The following is a 17,992-nucleotide window of genomic DNA, read 5'->3' on the forward strand; positions in this document are numbered from 1 at the left end:
GGTGCATGTAGCCTAAATGCTACCCTCTGGCTATTGTTTCAGGCTAAAATACAGAACAAAATCTATACGAGTTTACACCCGGGGTGTGGTTTGTAATCTTTTATTTCCTCTCAGCAATGCTGCATTAAGCAGCCCCTCCATCTTTGCTGAATCAACCATTTGTCATATTCCAACTTAGTTGTTTACCAAAACAAAATGATGCCTGCTAAAATTAAAGAAAACTTTTCCAGCACGTATTTTGTCTGGTAATTCTAAAATCCATTGGGACATACTTGATTATGTATCTTGTCAGAGTGAATCTGATCTACATTTTTCCTTGACTACCTACATGCTTTTATCGCATAGTAGATCTTGTATCTTGTTTATCTTTAAAAGCGTTAAAGACATAATATTAGCAAATAACTGCAGTAGAAAGCAGGATCTGTTATAATATGTAAGTGTATTGTTAAATGTAAACAGCCAGTAATAGTTTGTTTTACTTAATGTCATGGTCAATATTACCTCTTTTGTTATTTATTTTCAGTAATTAGCTATGACAGAAAGCTAGATGCGAGAATTGAAAAGCTTTGCCTGGAATTCCTGAGGTGGTTCCCTGTAATGCTCTGAGCTGGAGGAAATACCGTATGCATCTATGTTACCCTGCTGAGCAGGAGTTGTCACCTCATTTCTCTTAGAGGAAGGGTGTTGCAAATGATGCCAAGAGGAAAAAGAGACATTGTCTATACAATATACGTTAATGTGAGCCATACCAAACTGTACTTCTAAACAAATCTGCTGTGGTGGGGATTATCCAGAAGCCTCAAGTTCTGCAAAGATTTTAACTGTCTGTCTTTTTTTTTTGATGGATATGTCAGTGGAGTGAAAATTGTTTCCAATAGTCAGACACAGTGTGTGGTGATTTAGAAGACTTTGTTGGTCTTTGGTTTGTAAAGAGTTCTGTTTTTTAGGATGCTTTCTTAGCTGATTTGTTTTCTGTATTATATGGTCTGTGTTTGTTGTGTTTGTTCAGCTCTGCTAAGAGAGACAGCAGTCATCCTGTTTTCCCTGATACTCAGACACTGGGAAATATCCCTCCAGTTCTGCAGTGCAGTCGGTTTATGCCCCAAAAAGCAGGGGCATGGCCCTCTGTGTTTTTTGCTGGAATACAGCTTGTGAGTCTCTTCAGTAGTTCTTGAGGCCCGAGCGTAATCATCTGAAGTGTTGGCTTGATAGCCTTGGAGATAAGAGAGCTATTTTTATCCACGGAGTAGGTAGAGGAGACGAGAGTAAAATCTAGACAGCGTGCTGTGGCTGTGCTCCTCTGGGGCTGAGAAGGAGCAGTGAGAGCCACGCTGCCCTCAATGGCACGGCCGCAGCCGCGCAAAGCCTGAGTGCTACCAGGAGGGCCCAGGCTGCTTCAGGGCCGGGCGGTGCTCTGTGTGTGAAGTGGGAAGGCCTGACGGGAAGGTGCATGACCATAAGCTTTGCTTCTTGTTTAGAGGCAAAGTGCTGTGCTGTGCTCCCGCTCCCAGCGCTGTGAGGTGAGGAACTGGGCTGAGCCATGCTGTGCACCATCTCGAGGCTGCAGAGCAGCCCTGTGGGTTCCCGTGGTGGCCCTGCAGTGCCCTGCCTTGGGCTCCTGCGGCATCTCCCCCAAGTGCTGCACATGGCTGCTGGAAGCAGAAGCTGTTGAGCGATTTCCAAGCGTGTTGTGGGCTGGCTCTGGGCAGACTGGCTGAACAAGTTTGGCGACTGCGGCTTTGGCTCCCTGCCTGCCCTGGCTAACCCGGGGCAGCTGGGCGCTGCAGCTGGGACCTCAGCCCCAGCCCTGTACTGCACGCATGTGAGTGCTGTGCCAGGCAGAGAACCTGCTGCTGTCACAAAGCAAGGTTTCCTTGTCCCAAAGACATTTGCAGCAGTTCTTCAGGAAGGTGGCTACATCTGTGTTCAGTGTGGTGGAGGCTGGTAAACTACGAATTTGTTATGGTATCGAAGAATTCTGTTCACCTCTCAATTTTCTGTTATTGTTTTCCTGTTATTAGCTGTTGTCATTCTATGTCATCTGTTTGGCAGTTAACCAGGGCTTTGCAGCGTTCTTTCCTGCTTTTTTCAGTACAGATTCTGTATGTTCTTTGCTGTGCCTCTCAGTGCTGACTCCACGTGTCTCCTGTGCCTCCTCTGCTGTGCCTTTGCAGATTGTACCACGAGGTGCCCAGATGCTCATGCTCAGTGGGTGATGGGGTCTGCGGGGCACCGCTTGCCTGCCTCTGCTCAGTGTGTCTGATCTGCTACATCTGCACAGCGATGATTTTCTCTGGCTTACTGCTTGTGTAATCAGGCTTATTCTTCTTACGGCCTTCTTAACAAGAGATGTCCAAATATTAAACTTGGTGCCCCGTTCAGTCCTTTATTTTTATTCCCTCTAGAGTAGAACACTTTTGCTTTTTGACCTGCAAAAGGGAGAACAGTTCCTTTCTTCTTCCCCCTGTGTATTTGGGCCCCTTCGTATGTACCCATCCCCCTTCTTCCTGGAGGACTGACTGCAGGCTGCAGTGGGACCAGAGGACAAAAGTAGCCGTAGAAGTGTCCGTCAAAAGTGTGAGTTGAACCAAAGCTACCAGATCCGAATGTTATGTAGTTGAGTAAATTCTTTTTCTCATATACCAGCTGTGTGAAGTAAGGGCTAAAGGTTTACTGGCTGCTCAACTAAGTTACTGAAATATTCAGTCGTCTTTATTTAGAAGCATGCAATGTCCAAGTTTAAAATGAGTGTCACTACCTGTGTGCCCAAATCTATGAGAAAAGTAGGTTGGTTCTCTACCATAACAACAAAAACATTGTTTTATTTTCCACTTTATCTTTTAATCCTATTAAATATCAAAGTACTGTGAGTTTTTTTTGGCTATGGAACATTTATATGCCTATCGCATATAAATATGCAACTTGCATGTGTATTTTTTAACATCGTATCAAATTAACTGTTAGGGAATGTGTGGAGCAAAGAAAGTACATTTTAATGAAGAACCAATAGTGCTTGCTGGGAGGGATGCAGAAATGCAGATTGGCATTCCAAAAACGACAGGCATTGGTTTCCTTATAGCCATATGATTGAAACAGTCTTATTTTTGAAGTGGACGTACAAGTGTATGAAGAATGGGAGTGGCAGGGTGGGGTAGTTTTAGGTAATTAGGTTGCCTAATAAAAGAAAATACTGAAATAGAATTTAGCTGACAGGTCATCTGTATTATTTTTCTTAATTTTTTTTTGTACACGCCGATTTGCTGGCTCACATATCGAGCACACGATGCAAAACAGAATTCCCTGTGAAAAGCAGCATTGTCTTTGCACAGCTCACGAGCAGAGCTGTGCTGCTGTCACGCAGCAGGTCAGGCTGGCTGTGGTCAGCAGGGAATGGGGGTAGAACAGGTTCACCAATGAGCACAGCAGGTGTGCCATGTGGCAGGGAAAATAATGTCTTAATGTTTTGTTTTCAACGTGAAGGCTGTGGTGGTACCATCACACACAAGATGCGTAACCCTCTCTATTGGTCTGTAAGTCTTTAGATGTTTAAAGGTTATATCGCCTCTAGTATTTGTGTTGACACCTTTTTTTTGTTTTTAAATATTACTGTGTGCTTCATCGTTATTTTCTTACCCATGACTATATCTTTTGAGATATGTTTCACCCAGACAGCTTTTAATTAGTGAAAGCATGCATAAATCTTCATGTGAATGGTTGTTGCTGCTCTGCTTCATCGGTTACTGAGAGCCAAGATCTGCATTGCTGTGGTGTGATGGGGCAGTAACACGGGGAAACAATGCAAAAACTTCTACTGAGCCACACGTGCCAATTTTTTCTTCAAAAGCATGCCTAAATAAGAGATGGGAGAGGGTGAGGAACTTGGGTCGCATTCACAGTTTGCAGTCGTAATGCATCAAAATACTTCTGCTGCAATGAGCAGTTTAATGTAAACTGTAAGTTTAGATTTAAATCAAACAAACTTCCTTTTTCTTACTACAAGAGTACAGCTGCTGCAAAGTACACAGAGTGCTATATATAAAGAGGAGGAAAAAAATGTTGATGTAAAAACAGTTAATAACAGTAGCGTGCTTTGAGGTATGTGACTTACGATGTAATTTAGACTATTCTCTCTATGATATAGTTAATTTTAATTGAGACTAGTCTTGTGGCTAATTTCTTGGCCAGAGCTCTTTTTTCCACATAAAAGACACTGCTTTTCTGCACAGTAAGTGAAGTGCTTCTCTGTACCCTTTCATATGAAATTACACCTGCTATTAGTATTACTGTGTAAACTTTCTTTATTTCCTGAATTCTGTTCAAATTTTGTGTCGCAATTGCAGAATTAAACTCAATGCTGAGAGTCCAGAAAGTTATTTTGGAATTAGATTTGTAACAATTTATTTATTATTTTTTGCCGCAGAAACATAAATAATAATTTGTTGGCTTCCCTAAAATATAGCAATGACACAGTGAGATCATGTCACCTAAAAATAATGTGTGACTTTCAGTGAACGTTTGCTCTATGGAGAGTGATGACAAATTACATATTAAGCATTTACGTAATATATAAATTGACTGGAGAAATTTAAAATATCCTCCACTCTGAAAAGTAATTAATGAGTAAATGGAATAGTTTTTGCAAATGACTGACTTCATCCAAGTTGCTGATGGAAACCTAATGCAACAATGCAGTGTATGTGGAGAATAATCCACTGAAAAGCTTTAAATATGGGACTTGTATTTCACTGCAAATTTTATTAATTGATTGTTTTGAAGACAACCTTCTGTAAACTTGGAAAAACTGTGTGGTATTTTGAAGTTCTGAGTGAACCATTTGACATATGTTTTGTGTTAGACTTCTAGAAGATTGTGGGTAGCTGAATTCATATACAAAGAATTTAACTAAATGCTTGGATGTCTGCTTTAATATGTGTTTTATATGTAATTTCAGGAACATTCAAATCTTGGCAGCCTAAAATTAGAACCCACAGCTGCATGCTAGGCTGCAGGTGCATGTGTGCATGACACGCTGTTGGTGATTGCTGCTGTTTTTTATCAGTGGGCATGCTATAGAAATTCCCCAAGACCATTTGATATCAGAGGAGACAACTGCTGGTGCTGTGTTCTGCATCCTCAGCGAGAGGAAAGACTGCAGGGAGAATTGCAGTGATCGGGTGTTGATACCCTTGCAGAAGGGCTGGCTGGTGTCTGGAGTTGCTGTTTGGTTCTGTGCAAAGGAGTCGTGCTGCCCACAGGATGCAGCAAAGGCTTTTTGCTGGAGGTGGAGGGCTGGCCCAGGGCACGGACCTTTGGAGGTGTGGTGTGGCTGAGTGCATGGAAAGCAAGAGCAGGCAAAGGTAGGTTGTCTGTTACCATTCATGTTTCATGGTGCAAAATTCTGTCTTGAATTTGAGGAAGCAATATAAAAACCCATATGTTAATTTATCCTTGCAGGACCGTAGCATGTATTCTTTTGGAAAAACAGACTATCTTGCATTCTAAAAGGAGACTGGAGAGAGAGAGAGCTGTGCTTTTAGAGATAAGATGTTGTTATCCTGTTAAAGATCTGCAGCTGATCAAATCTAGTAGTGCAATTGCTGTGCATGGTTAAACCAGATTGTGGGCTGTTTTGCTCCTGAAGTGAAAATCACTTCTCTGAGCCAAAACTTTGAGGTTTGGGTATTTTTTTAGGACTTCAATGAAATTATGTGTGATTGTTCCATTTGCCAAAGTGGTAAATGCAGTAAAAACATTTAATCAAGGCTTCAGCTGTTCCTTCCTTCATCCTATCAATCAGTAACTGCGTGGTGAAACAAAGTTCATACACTTGTGCTCAGAGCCCAAGAAGAGCGATGTCTGTCAAACGTCTCCTCAAATAGCTGTGCTTTAAAAGCTGTGTGTGCAAAAAAATGTAAGCTACTTAAGAATGTACAGAGCACAGTTGGCAGTGAATTTCAAAGATAGGTTATTACCTTGCAGAAAGTACTGTGGAAGCAACACTTCCCTTTGAGCTTATGTGAAACAGTTTGAGTATCTTTTGGCTTTTAACTTTGGCAGTGTAGAGTGGGAATGCCCATTTATTGAGCCTTGCTTTGTACTAAAACTTTCTTTTGTATCTGAGGCAACCTGTGTATGAGTTGTGCAGGGTATGGTTTTGTTTTCAAAGGTATTTCTGTAAATGTGAAAGTTCTGTATTGTTTGGTTATGCATATATTCTCTGCAAACACAAATTTGTTGTGTCTGCACATGTAGTTCATGAGATATTTCAGTTCTACTAGTGTGTGTTGGAATTCTGCAAAAAAACCTCCAGAATCCTACTGAAATCCCTTATTGTGTTTTAAGCTCTGTGGTCACTAAGCACTCTGAATATTATGCCATTATATTTATTTTGTTCATGATATCTCCTTAGAAGTATTCTTTTTTTTTTAATTACTATCTGGCATGTAAAAAATTGCCAGAAGATAAATTTCATTTTACTTATCATTTAAAATGATAAATATAGAAAAGGATGGGTGTTCAGGATTGATAGGCAGTTCGATTCATTTCTAGAAACAATTTGGAAAAATATCATTTAGCAAATAATATTGGAGTTGTGGAAAATTGAATGCGTTGAAAGGTGTATTTTGAGATGCTATCTTAAGTAAAAACAAAAAACATCATCTGACTTTCATATCAGTTAAAATGAGGGGGCTATATGACTGTCTTAACTAAAGCCCCCAAGCATTCACTACTCACTACACTACTGCAGTTGATTTGTGGGCACAGCTCCTGGTCTGGAGGGCGACCTGTTGTAGTGCTGTTGGAGCAGGAAGCTTGCTGCCCAGCAGCTTTGCATCCAACATCCTCCTTGTACCTGGATATTACTCGTTATTGACAACCGATGTCAGCAACAGAACCTGTTGGACTCCTGTTGTGAGGATTTTTTTGGCACAATTTTGGCTTTTGGGATGGATTTCAACTGAGCTCAGCCTTGTTCAGTGTTGCCTGGTTGATGTGATCCTAAGTGCTGAGCAAGTCGCCTGCCTTCTCCCTCCTCATCCCTCATCCCTCAGGTCACAAGCTTCTCAGAGCAGTGGTTTGGGAAGTTTTGTTTGCTTTCAAATATTAATATGACATACATGGTCTTCACGACTGTAAAGAATAAAGCAATAGGAATATTTTACCTCTTGAAGATGAGAGTATAGCAATGGAGCAAGAGTTGTAAGAAAATTTACAGAGGTGACACCATAACTGTCTTCCTTCAAGATGACAACCAGTGTCAAGGTACTGCACCGGAGTCTGAATCACCGTACCAAATAGTTATTTTACTATTCTTTTTCTTTCCTTTTTGACATTCTTTCAGACTTTAGTGAAGGATTGCATTACCCTACAGAAAAGTTCTAATAAAAGCCCTAAGAGAAGGAGATCTACTCTTCCCATGAGGTAAAACAAGCTGTGCTGGCATTATTTTTACCACAGCGTATTCAAGACTGATTCTATTCTAACAAGAAGGGAAAACACAACTAGAGTAGAGTAATTATACTCGAGATAGCTTTTGTGTACTTTATTTGAACTTAAAAGTTTTTGTCCATGAAGTCAGTAGTTCAAATAACTCAGATTTGGCAACATTTCAAAATAATGGAATATATTTGCAATTTCTGTACATTATAGCTCTGAAACAATTTCCTGACATCTTACTGGAAGCCCTGATGGTTTGGGGAGAGTTGGTACATTTACTCAGGGTGGATTTGGCTCAGGCCCCAGTACAGAGAAAGCAAATTCTGTGGTTGGGGAGTTGTGAAGATAATAGGAAGTTACACCTGCTATGAGCACAGAGTTAGTAATCGAACACAGTGCATTTTAATGGAGATGCAACTAATATTAACTGTAGCTGATTAAAAACGTTTTGGAAGTATAACTGGGCTGGAGCACTTTATGGTGTGGTGTGGAGGTCTTTGCAGCCAAAAGATTCTGCTGTTCCCATTAGACATCAACATGGGAAATGTCCACTAACAAGATGTACTGCACTGGAAGCAGTACGTATGTGCTTGTGTTAAATCAGACACAGACTTCTGAAGAATAATATTGCCAAGCAGATGTTCATGCTGGGAATGAGGAGGAGAAAACTGAGCGTTAGTAGTCTTCTGTCTGGAAAATACTTATGCACTACTTTTATGGTTTCTTGTCACTTTTGTTTTTCCATTGAGCTTTCTGTTCTTCGACCATATCTCTAATAGAGTTTATTCTTTGCCCTTTCATTTCTGTCCTCACTGCTTTTGCTTTCTCTTCCTCTGTTTCATTTTTCACTCCTTGTTTTCTTGACTGTGGTGAGCAGACTTCTGCAAAATAGGAAACTTGCATCTGGTCTCTGAGAACAGCCAGGATTTGGACTCCCTGCACTGCACTCCTCTAAAGATTCTATAACCTCATCTTTTTGTGATGTTTTGCAAAAATTCTAGAAAGGATGTTGCCTTTTTAGATGCTGGGATAGTTACATGGCACAACAGTCCCAGACTACAAAGGAACAAGATTTATTGGAAATTGGGTAAATTTGAGAGGTTAAAAAAAAAAAGAAAAAACAATAAAAGAATGTGCAGTAGAGCTGTGCTAGTCAGTGAATTCATCAGTTCTAATGACTCCATAAATGCAAACTGACGACCAGTTATCTCACTGCGTGTTTGTAGCCTGTTTTATTTGTTCTGTTGTCTGTGACATTCAGTAGCAGAACTGAAAGTATAGAGACACTTTTAGTGACTGTGAGTGTGACTGTCCCAAAGGGAAATGCTGAAAGCACCAAGAAGTTACCTGCTGATGCCTGCTTCTGTGTGCCTTACTGGAAGAGGAAATGGCAGCTCAGAGCAGACATGTCCGTTGTTACAGGGTGGTAGGGCATGTCAGGTCCTATGCTATTGTTATCTTTCCTTTTTTTATTAGAAATATGCTGAATTGGCCTTTTCCACGTGAAAAGCATTTTCCTTATTACGTAGTCAGCAAGTAATGCAGTTCAGATATTTCAGAAGTATCTGTGGCACGTGCTTGTACTGTTCGTGGGGAAGTGTACAGGAATATATCATTAGAATTTACTTCTTTTAAAAGTGGAGCTGAGATACATTTGAAAGAAATGAATTCTGGAGGTTACAACGTTCAGAGGTTTAATGTGGAGGTAAATGAAGTCATTTTTCTTCATGGTGTTAATAGAATTAATGTAACTAGCAGCTCATATGACAATATTTGTATGTTGCCACCACATAAATACTACATTTATGAAAAGTAAATTGGAAGTTTGAGGTCTTGATTTAAATTTCTGGTTTGACCTTGAAAAACATTCCCAGATGGAGAGAGTTAAATCAGCTCAGCTCTGAAAGAGGAACATATGAATCACGGTTGCTAGGCTCTTCCGTGAGAGGCATGGGCTTTACATCCACGGCTAAGTATTTCAGAAGTCATCTTTAAACTCAGAGGAACGGAGCGTTTGAAATGATACTGGTGGAATACTGTAAACTTCATTAGACTTTTAAATGGAGAATTTGCATGTCATTTAATGAAATAGGTATAAAGTATTAGACAGTGGAATATCAGTGGCAAGACTTCTAAACTGTGATAAGGGGCTGTGGTGGGAGCAGAGAATTTGAACATCCATCTCCTTCATTTTGTTGAACTATTCTGCATATTCTCTAATACTTGCACAGTATATTTCATGTCATTCTCATCACAATTTCACATTGGTGTTTGTCCTTTTGGGACACGGGAACAGAAATCAGAATTCCTGAATCCTCTTCTTGCTCTGCTGACTCGAATGACACGAAGCGTCTGAAGAGTGTGGGATTTTACGTGCCTTAGACAGGCTCCTGTGTTGGGCAGCGTGGTTTCAGGTCTGAGCTCTTTTCCAGTGATCTTCATTGCTCTAGAAGGAGTCACAGTCTGAAGTCAGATGCATTGTGAAGCTCATCTGGTGTCTCTGGAGAGTATTGGTGCTGCTTGTTGCCCGCTGACACCCGCTGTGTTACTCTGTGGGCTGTCCTTGTGTCCGTGCAGCTCTCAGCTGGTCCCGTGCTGGTTGTATCTGGAGCCCTACAGTTACAGCAAGAAAAAGGATTTTACTGCATCAATTTAAAATAAATGCTTTGATAATTAAAAGCTAAAAGTTAATGTTATCACATAGGAGAAAACAAAGGATTTGCGTTTAGGACTCCAACCTCTTGGTACTCTCACCATCTGCATGTAGGTGATGCTCTGTATCAGTGGCTGTAGTGTACTGGAGGCAGAAGTTCTTTGTGTCATCCAGCTGCAGTCTGGTGCATGACTTCCCCTGAAATCACAGTTGTGATTTGCAGCAAATCCTTTTTTCTGCATCAACTGTGTTTACTCCTGGGATGGGTTTGCTGAGTTTATGCGTTTAATAGTGCTTTGGCATTGCTTTCTGTCACTCCGAACTTTGATTTTCAAATTGTAAAGAAGTGCTTCCCAGTATATAGGTCTGCTCTAAATTATTCCAATTTCTGGGGATCCCGAAACTGAAACAGGAAAGTGTTTGTGTTTATGTCAACTTCTGCTGATTTGTTTCACTTGTAGTGTAAAATTACAGCTCCCTATTTCCAGCAAATATTCATAAGGTGCTACTTGAATTGAGTGACTGTGACTAATGCCAAGGAGTGCTTTATCTTGCAAGACAGAGAGAAGCAGGCAAAGAGAAGCAGGCAGTCCTTTTGTCATCTTTGAGGGCTGGTTTCCCCCTGCATTTTGTACAGGCTGGTGTAAAGTCTGTGAATTCAGTGTTGTCAGAAAAGGTTTGGATCTGAGAAAAGGTTACAGGGTGTGGGTTTACAGTTCGTTAGGCATTATACAGTAGTAGCCAGTCAGTGTGCTATTAACAATGTAAATAGCAGGCAGTGTACACTGTTATTGTCCCATTCATCACGGTGTATTAGTAGTCAGATGGAAGTGACCATGGACTATTTGTGGAAACTATTTCATGCGGACCTACCCAAAGAACTCCTGCATGGAGCGTTAACCAATGACCGTTACGTTTATATGTTTGTATGGAATATTAATATTTATTTGTATTTCTTTTCCTTAACCAGCTTGAAGGCAAATCGCATAAAGTAAACACTGAGAAATAGAGAAGTATTATTCCTATCTTGCTTTTGCCTAGGGTACAGGATTTTGCCTAATTGATGGTGCATTAGATGTACCTGGAGGTCTCAAAACATTTTTCTTTTCCCAATTACCATACAACTAAAATTTTTTAAACAGTGCCACTCAGTACTTAATGAAGCACAAATCGGTGTGTAATAATTTTGTAACGTAAGTGTTGTTGCTGAGAAGTGCCTGCGATGTAGATAAGCATAGCTGTGACCTGTCACAGCCACTTGAGTCGTCGTGTTTGGGTCCAAAGGCACAATCTGGTTGCAGCTGCCCTTATAGGTATTGTATTCGGTTTTGGTAGAGCTCTATTAGTGTTTTTGAAAGCCTGGGACGTGCACCTTCTTTTATAAAGAAGAAATGATGACATTTCTGGAGGAAAACCCTTATTCCATAGGAGGCCTTCGCTCTGGAAGCTGCTCGGTGTGGATGTGCTCTTTTGTCTGCGAGAGGCAGCGTGCAGGCAGCGCTGCGGCCCTTGTTTGCCTTGGGTTATGTCAGCGGCGTTCTGAAAATGCAGCGACTCCATTTAGTCCACAGCCGGAGTTCTGTTCATCAGCGAGAATGTCTCTCTAGTTCAGTGCAGTGCGTGGTTACAAATACATCTAGGCACGTGAATAGCTTTAACACAAAACGCCAGGACTGGTTCTAGCACAGAGGTAAAGAACGTCCTTAATTCCTAATTTACTGCTAACGTATAAATCTATCACTTGAGTATTCTTAGAAGAAAATAAGTTTTCTTATATCAGTCTTAATCCTTTAAATAGTGCTGTAAATCCCTTAGCCATGCTCTTTGGCAGTGATGAATGAATATGCTATTATGTGTGCACTTTCCTCTTTTTTTTTGTCTTTAATGAGTAACATTTTTAGTTGTATCAATGTAATAAACCTTTCAGTTGGGTTTTAAACGTTAAACTGTACTCTTAAGAAACTGTATTCTTAAAAACAACATTGGGGCGACTAATTTTATTAGTAAAAGTCTGCATGTATGTTATCTCCCAAATCCACACATGCTCTGACATACTGTTATCTCTCTATTTCTCTCTTATGTAGCAGTTGCACAGATCTCTGGCAGCAGATGGCTGAACTATAATGCACTGCTAAACGAGTAAAACCATTAGGCATGTAATACTACCTGCTCAACGACTGTGCGTCTAAAATGGTTTAAAAAAATGCAGTAAACTTCGTCTTAGAACTCATTTAATGAAATTGGAATAAAATCCAAACCTGTTTCAGAGTATGTAAAATATCCCTTTATGTTGTGTCTGTCGTTTGAAGTCAATCTCTTATTACATTCTTGCATCTGCTATAAGATGGTCAGTTCTCAATCGGATTTCTAATAGATGTTTTCTGCAAATAATCACTTATTTTACATTTATCTTTGTAGGGAGATTTTTACTCTTGTAGTACTCTAGCACTGAAGTATCCATTGCATTATATGCTCTTTTTTTCCTCATTTTCAGATTTTATACACGTGTATTGAAATTATGATTCAGCTCTAGTGTCGTGGCTCTGTAATTAAACTGTTTTTCAATCATTGTAAGCAGCTGAGAGATATGCCATTTTGTCTTTTTGTTTTTAGATATGCCAATATTTGGTCTTTGCCCGGCTCATGATGATTTCTATTTGGTGATGTGTAACCACTGTAATCAGGTCGTAAAACCACAGGCATTTCAATCACATTATGGTAAGTGCTTAACTATTTTTAATAATTAAGGGTGAGGTTAAATCAGGATTAAGCCTGGCAATTTTTTTTTTTTTTAAATTGATGGTACATAGAACATTAAATTATAAATAATGTCAAAGAACATAACCTGTGTTTAATCATTTTATATACATACCAATGCAGTTACATGAAGATCTTGTTCCTTTCAATTTCTAATGTCTTCCTGAAGCACTGCACACGTGCAGTTTGGTGTTGAAATGACATGTATACTGTATTTCACAGACAGGATGTGCAGTGTGTTTGTATGTTTCATTTCTCCATGTGTATTTACACTGATTATTTTTACACGAGGTTCCATTGCAGTTTGAACTGTAACTTAACTAAAAGCTAAACTTACAAATTCTGCTGTAAGACATAATATGCTTCCAAAGGAGCAGAAAGCTTATTTATTTTCAGTAGTGTTAGTCTGTATTTATTTTAATGGTTCGATGGTTTTGTATATAAACTGTGCTAGGAAGCTCTTGTTACATTGGCTGGTGCTAGCCAACATTTATAGAGGACTGAGAAAATACAAAGTGCTCTGCAAGTTCAAGTGTTCCTTTGCTACCTACAAAAAGTAGCTGAGAGAAGCAGCAGACCTTCTTTTCCATACATATCTTGAGATTAGAAATTGATATCAAGCATTTTCATGTCAATACATAAGTAGAAGGTTTTTGGTGTTCAGCTCTTTGTTTCTTGAGAAATTGAGGAGATGTGTCAGCGCTTGATTAGGAAAAAAAAATAAACATCTGAACTACTCCTTCCTCCCTGTGTCTGTCTGTTCGTGTGTGTTCCTTTTTTTTCTAGCCCAGTATATGACTGCTTGCTTTGCTGCTTAAAAGGATAGAAAATCTTGGATGTGGGTGGGGAGTTTCTTCCAGACCTGAGAGCAAGCAGAACTTTCCTTGCATCTTAAATTCTCCAGCAAGAAAAGACACGTCTGCTTCTGCTGCTTCCTTGAGACTGGGAAATGGTCTTCCTGTGCAACGCAGAGGGTGCACTTCTTGTTCTTTCTCACTTGCTTTTTGTGTTAGAATGCCATACAGGATACATCCCAACCCCTGCTGCTGGATTTCTGCAGTCACTCAGTGAAGAATCTGATGGATGTTATGATATAATTCTTACTAGTTTGCTTGCTCATCTGTGGATGGCAGTAGTAATAAAATAAAAAGCAAACCCAGCTTATGTCTCCAGGGCTATAGGGAGTGAGAAGAGCAGAAGGGAATATGCTTCTCTTACTCCAGTTGATGTAAGCCTTTGTATATGTTGAGAGCAATTCCACCCCTTGCCAGTGTGATTCCTCACCTGTCACTGAGTATCAGTTTGGGATGTCCAATAAGTCCTTCTAAAATATCATATTAAATGGATTCTGCCAGTTAAAAATAAATTTATGGGGGTGGACTGGAAGGTACCCAGTTCTGAGTGTTGGCATCATGATTCTTGTGCCTCAAGGCCAGGAATATAAAGCTGGCTCGGGTTGGTAGTGATGGAGGAGAGCTGTTGGCCCCTGCACACGATTTGGACTGGTGTTCTGCAATGAGTTGGTGACCTGCAGCTACTTTCTTGTAACTGGAGATCCATACTGTAGGGCCCAGTGTTGCAGTTGATGGCATGACAACCTTTGGGCAGATTGAAAATAGGTTTCAGGAGCTGTATTGCTTCTTGACCGTGGACATGGAAATATTGGGTTTTGTAATGCTGCTTGTATCAATGTTGAATTCATTCTGAGAAGTGTAGTTTGTTGTAAGGTTATTAATTTAAACTCTCCTGTCAGCAGTATTTGTAATTTGAAAGGAACAGAGCGAAGAGGCAATTACAAAATGTAGGTATGGAAAATATATTTTCAAGATTAAAGAAGAAAAACTAATGCAACGTTCCTGTTCTGTATATGTTATAGGAGTGTAAGCCTACTAAGGTTAGATTGGTTCTCTGAGAGAAATGGAGAAGAAAGGGATGGAAATGACAAGGCTTTTCTTAGTATTTCTTAAACCTATTCTGAACAATGAAGACGCCAAACAAGTGCTGCAGCTCGCAGAGGAAATGGGAGGAGCCAATCTGATGAGAAAAACAGGCTTGGGTGGGGTGAAAATTATTAAAAGACCTTAGTTTGCCAAACTAATAGTCTCAGAAAGGTAAGAGGGCTGACTTTGTGATTCTGCATCAAGCTAGCAACCTTGTCTTCTGTTTTTAAAAGTCTCAGGATCCTTATGTGGTTGGCCCTTGTTTTAGAAAACTGAATGTGAAAGCTGATAAATATGAGAGGTGATTGATTACTTGAGCAGTGTACTCCTCACTCTGTGTACTTGGAGAAGGAAATAGCTGAAGTCCTCATGTGGTTCTTCTAAAACAAAAAGTAGGCTAAGAAAATAAAAAAGTTTGAATTCGTCTCAGTCAGTTTTCCATGAATTGGGTCTTTTCTTCGTGCCTTTATTTCAGGGACTTTAAAAGGAGCAATTATTTTCATAATTCCAAGATTACAGCATATTGCTGAAGCTGTACCTTTTTTCATAATAGTCTTTTAGAGTTATTTTTAATTGTTACTGGAGAAAGTGATCTCTTAAAATATTCCTCAACTTACGGTGCTACGTGTTGCTTGTACTTGGAGTTCTTTAACATGGGTCACATGGGATTTTGTTTTCTGAAGTAGAATGTACCCTTTTAAAATGTCACTTTTGTCAAAGGAAGGGTAAACAAACTATTAACTAGGCCTAATGAGCTAATTAATTACTTCTAAAGTATATTTGTGATAAATTACTTAGGTAGGCTGAAAGTGCATTGCAGGACATATGATAGGTATTTTTTCCCATACTAGTCAGTGACAATTTGAACATAATCTCATTCATCAGAATATTTTACTTTTTTTAGTAAAATATTTCACTTTTTAAATATAAAACATACTTTTATATTTCATGGCTTTTTATGTGACTAGAGGAGATAGTAATTCAAAATTAAATATATTTGGAGACAATCGAGGCGTGTATTTGGAGTATGAAGTGCCCTTCTAACAACTTTGGTAAATGGGTACGATTGGTAGCACTATTAGTACTATTGTTTTTTATATATATATATGTGTGTGTGTGCGTGTATATTTATATGTAAATACATATGCACACGCTATCATTGGCTTTTAAAATTCTGTGACATTTGCTGTGTGACACCATATATATGGCAGGGGTCAAAATTTCTTGGCATTTTTGGAAAGTAATCGATTTTTTTTTTTTCTAAAGCACACTGATCTAGATTTCCCCTGGCCTGTGCCCATCAGCTGATTTCAGTCCGTTCTAGTGCCTTCTCCCTGTTGGCGTGGGGCAGCCCAGGGGCTGGCCTGCTATTCAGAACAAATCTTCCTTCTGTCACACCTCAGCTGCTTCGCCTTCAAGACTGAACAGATGATTTAAGCACTTTATTGCCAGCATTCTTGCTTCTTCTTTTGGAATGGCTGCATTTTTGTGGCATCAGCATCTTCCTTGGAGCTGAGATCAATCAGTGGCGAAGGAGTGAAAAAGCTGTGGCACCCGGGCACTCAGTCCTATGAGAGAAGCACCTGAGATCTCTTATCCTGGTGACGTCTTCTGAGAAAACACAGTATTTTTCTCCAGTTGCTGGTTGATCGTGTGCTAGCCTCTCCAGCTTCCATGTAGCATATACATGCTTTCTCTATTACTATTGGGTGTGTTTCTTGAGTCCTATGCAGTTTCCTTTCATACAATAAAACTGATTTTGTCTGTCAAATTGCTAACCATCACCCTTGTCAGGAATACTTCCTTGGCAGCTAACCTGTGTTAGGACTGAAAACGTTCCCTTAATTTCCTCCTTCTTTTTCCCATTAAAAATCACGCTATACACGCTTGCTGTACTACAGCAGAAAGCTGCTCTTTGCAGAAGACGTAGCTGCAGTTATTTCAGGTACTTCATGGCAGCCCTGAAGTGCAGTGTTTCTGGGGCCATGTGACCTTTTGTTGGTATTTCAGCCACTCCACATGGTTACTGCATCTCCCTGTGGTAATCAGCCTCCTGTCTGGAGAGAACTGCTGCCCTTCCCCATCTGAGCTGCTTTGTGGTGGCTCACAGAGAGGAGATAGAAAGCTCACTGGTGTGGAAGTAGCATTGGTTTAGAGATACGGATTTTCTTCCCTCTATTTTTTTTTCCTATTCTTTTTTCTTTTTCCAGCAGATTTTCTTTTTTCCATAAAACTAAGTGGGGTTATAACTCCTAGCCGTAGGTATGGCATGAGGAATGCTACCTGTAAAACTAACTGATAGCATCTGTGAGTCACGCATGATTGTGGAAACCATTAATACAGTAAGCATTGGAAAGAGACCATTACAGTGTGTCAGATTGTTGAGTCATTACAGAGGTATGTGCCATGTTTTGATTAGAGTCCATAGGTTTGGCGTGCAAGTAACTAAGGTGAGCAACTGCTTTGAGCTTTGCTTTCTGCTGCTGTGTGAACCAAGGGGAAATACCCAAGCATCTGTATTTCTGCCCAGGACACGTTTAAAGTGTAGAATTCAGGAAAGGAACAGTATTACAGATTTGTACGCTTGAGCTTTCCAGGAGGCTGTGAACTGGAAATGAAGATTATCACACAATCTTATACTCAGCCTGCAGAGGCCAAAGAGGGCAGATCTTGGTTGCAGAGAAAGGTGTTCACATGGATCCATCCAGCAAGTCACTGTGAAGTATCTCCTGAATCTCCTTCATACATCTAATTATATGACCGTATTCCGTTCTCCTTCACCCAGTTCTCACACCCACTTTTAGCTGGCAGGTTTACTGCTCTGGCTGATCATAGTGGTGTTCTGTTGTTTTTAATTTATTTGTTAGCTTTTGGTGTTAAGTGCCTGTATTCAGAGAGTACAAATAATAGTCATTGTGATTTTAATTGGGATGAGCGATCCATTAACTATCTCTGACAACATGCTCCCGTATTTTGGACATCATATCATGAGTAATTCAGGTATTATCACAGAATCATAGAGGATTGGAAGCAGTATAATGTTCTTGGTTTCTTTTGACACTTTGTGAATTGAGTATCAATTTGTCCTACCATTTTTGTGTTGTCTCATGCTTGGCAGCAGCTAATTCTGGAAATCTAACATCAGTATTTAATACTTTAATAGTTTTTTTTTGAATTCTGCAGATGTTTTTGTTTAGAGTGCTTA

The 17,992-nt window shown here is 39.9% G+C and overlaps 1 protein-coding gene across 4 annotated transcripts in view; it reads left to right on the top strand.

The window, feature by feature from the left end:
- ATXN7 (ataxin 7) overlaps window positions 1-17,992 on the top strand; it is an 81,292-nt gene that overhangs the window by 32,585 nt on the left and 30,715 nt on the right. For 3 of the 4 annotated variants that reach the window (XM_085236227.1, XM_085236228.1, XM_085236226.1), the window contains one exon: window positions 12,704-12,808. The exons of the other annotated variant lie outside the window; for it this stretch is intronic. In XM_085236227.1, coding sequence (XP_085092353.1) covers window positions 12,704-12,808 — 105 coding nt within the window. The remainder of the gene's footprint in view (window positions 1-12,703; window positions 12,809-17,992) is intronic. 4 annotated transcript variants of the gene reach the window in all.

Source organism: Meleagris gallopavo, chromosome 14 (genome assembly GCF_905368555.1).
Source record: "Meleagris gallopavo chromosome 14, MGAL_WU_HG_1.1, whole genome shotgun sequence".
In the NCBI taxonomy this organism is placed as follows: Eukaryota; Metazoa; Chordata; class Aves; order Galliformes; family Phasianidae; genus Meleagris; species Meleagris gallopavo.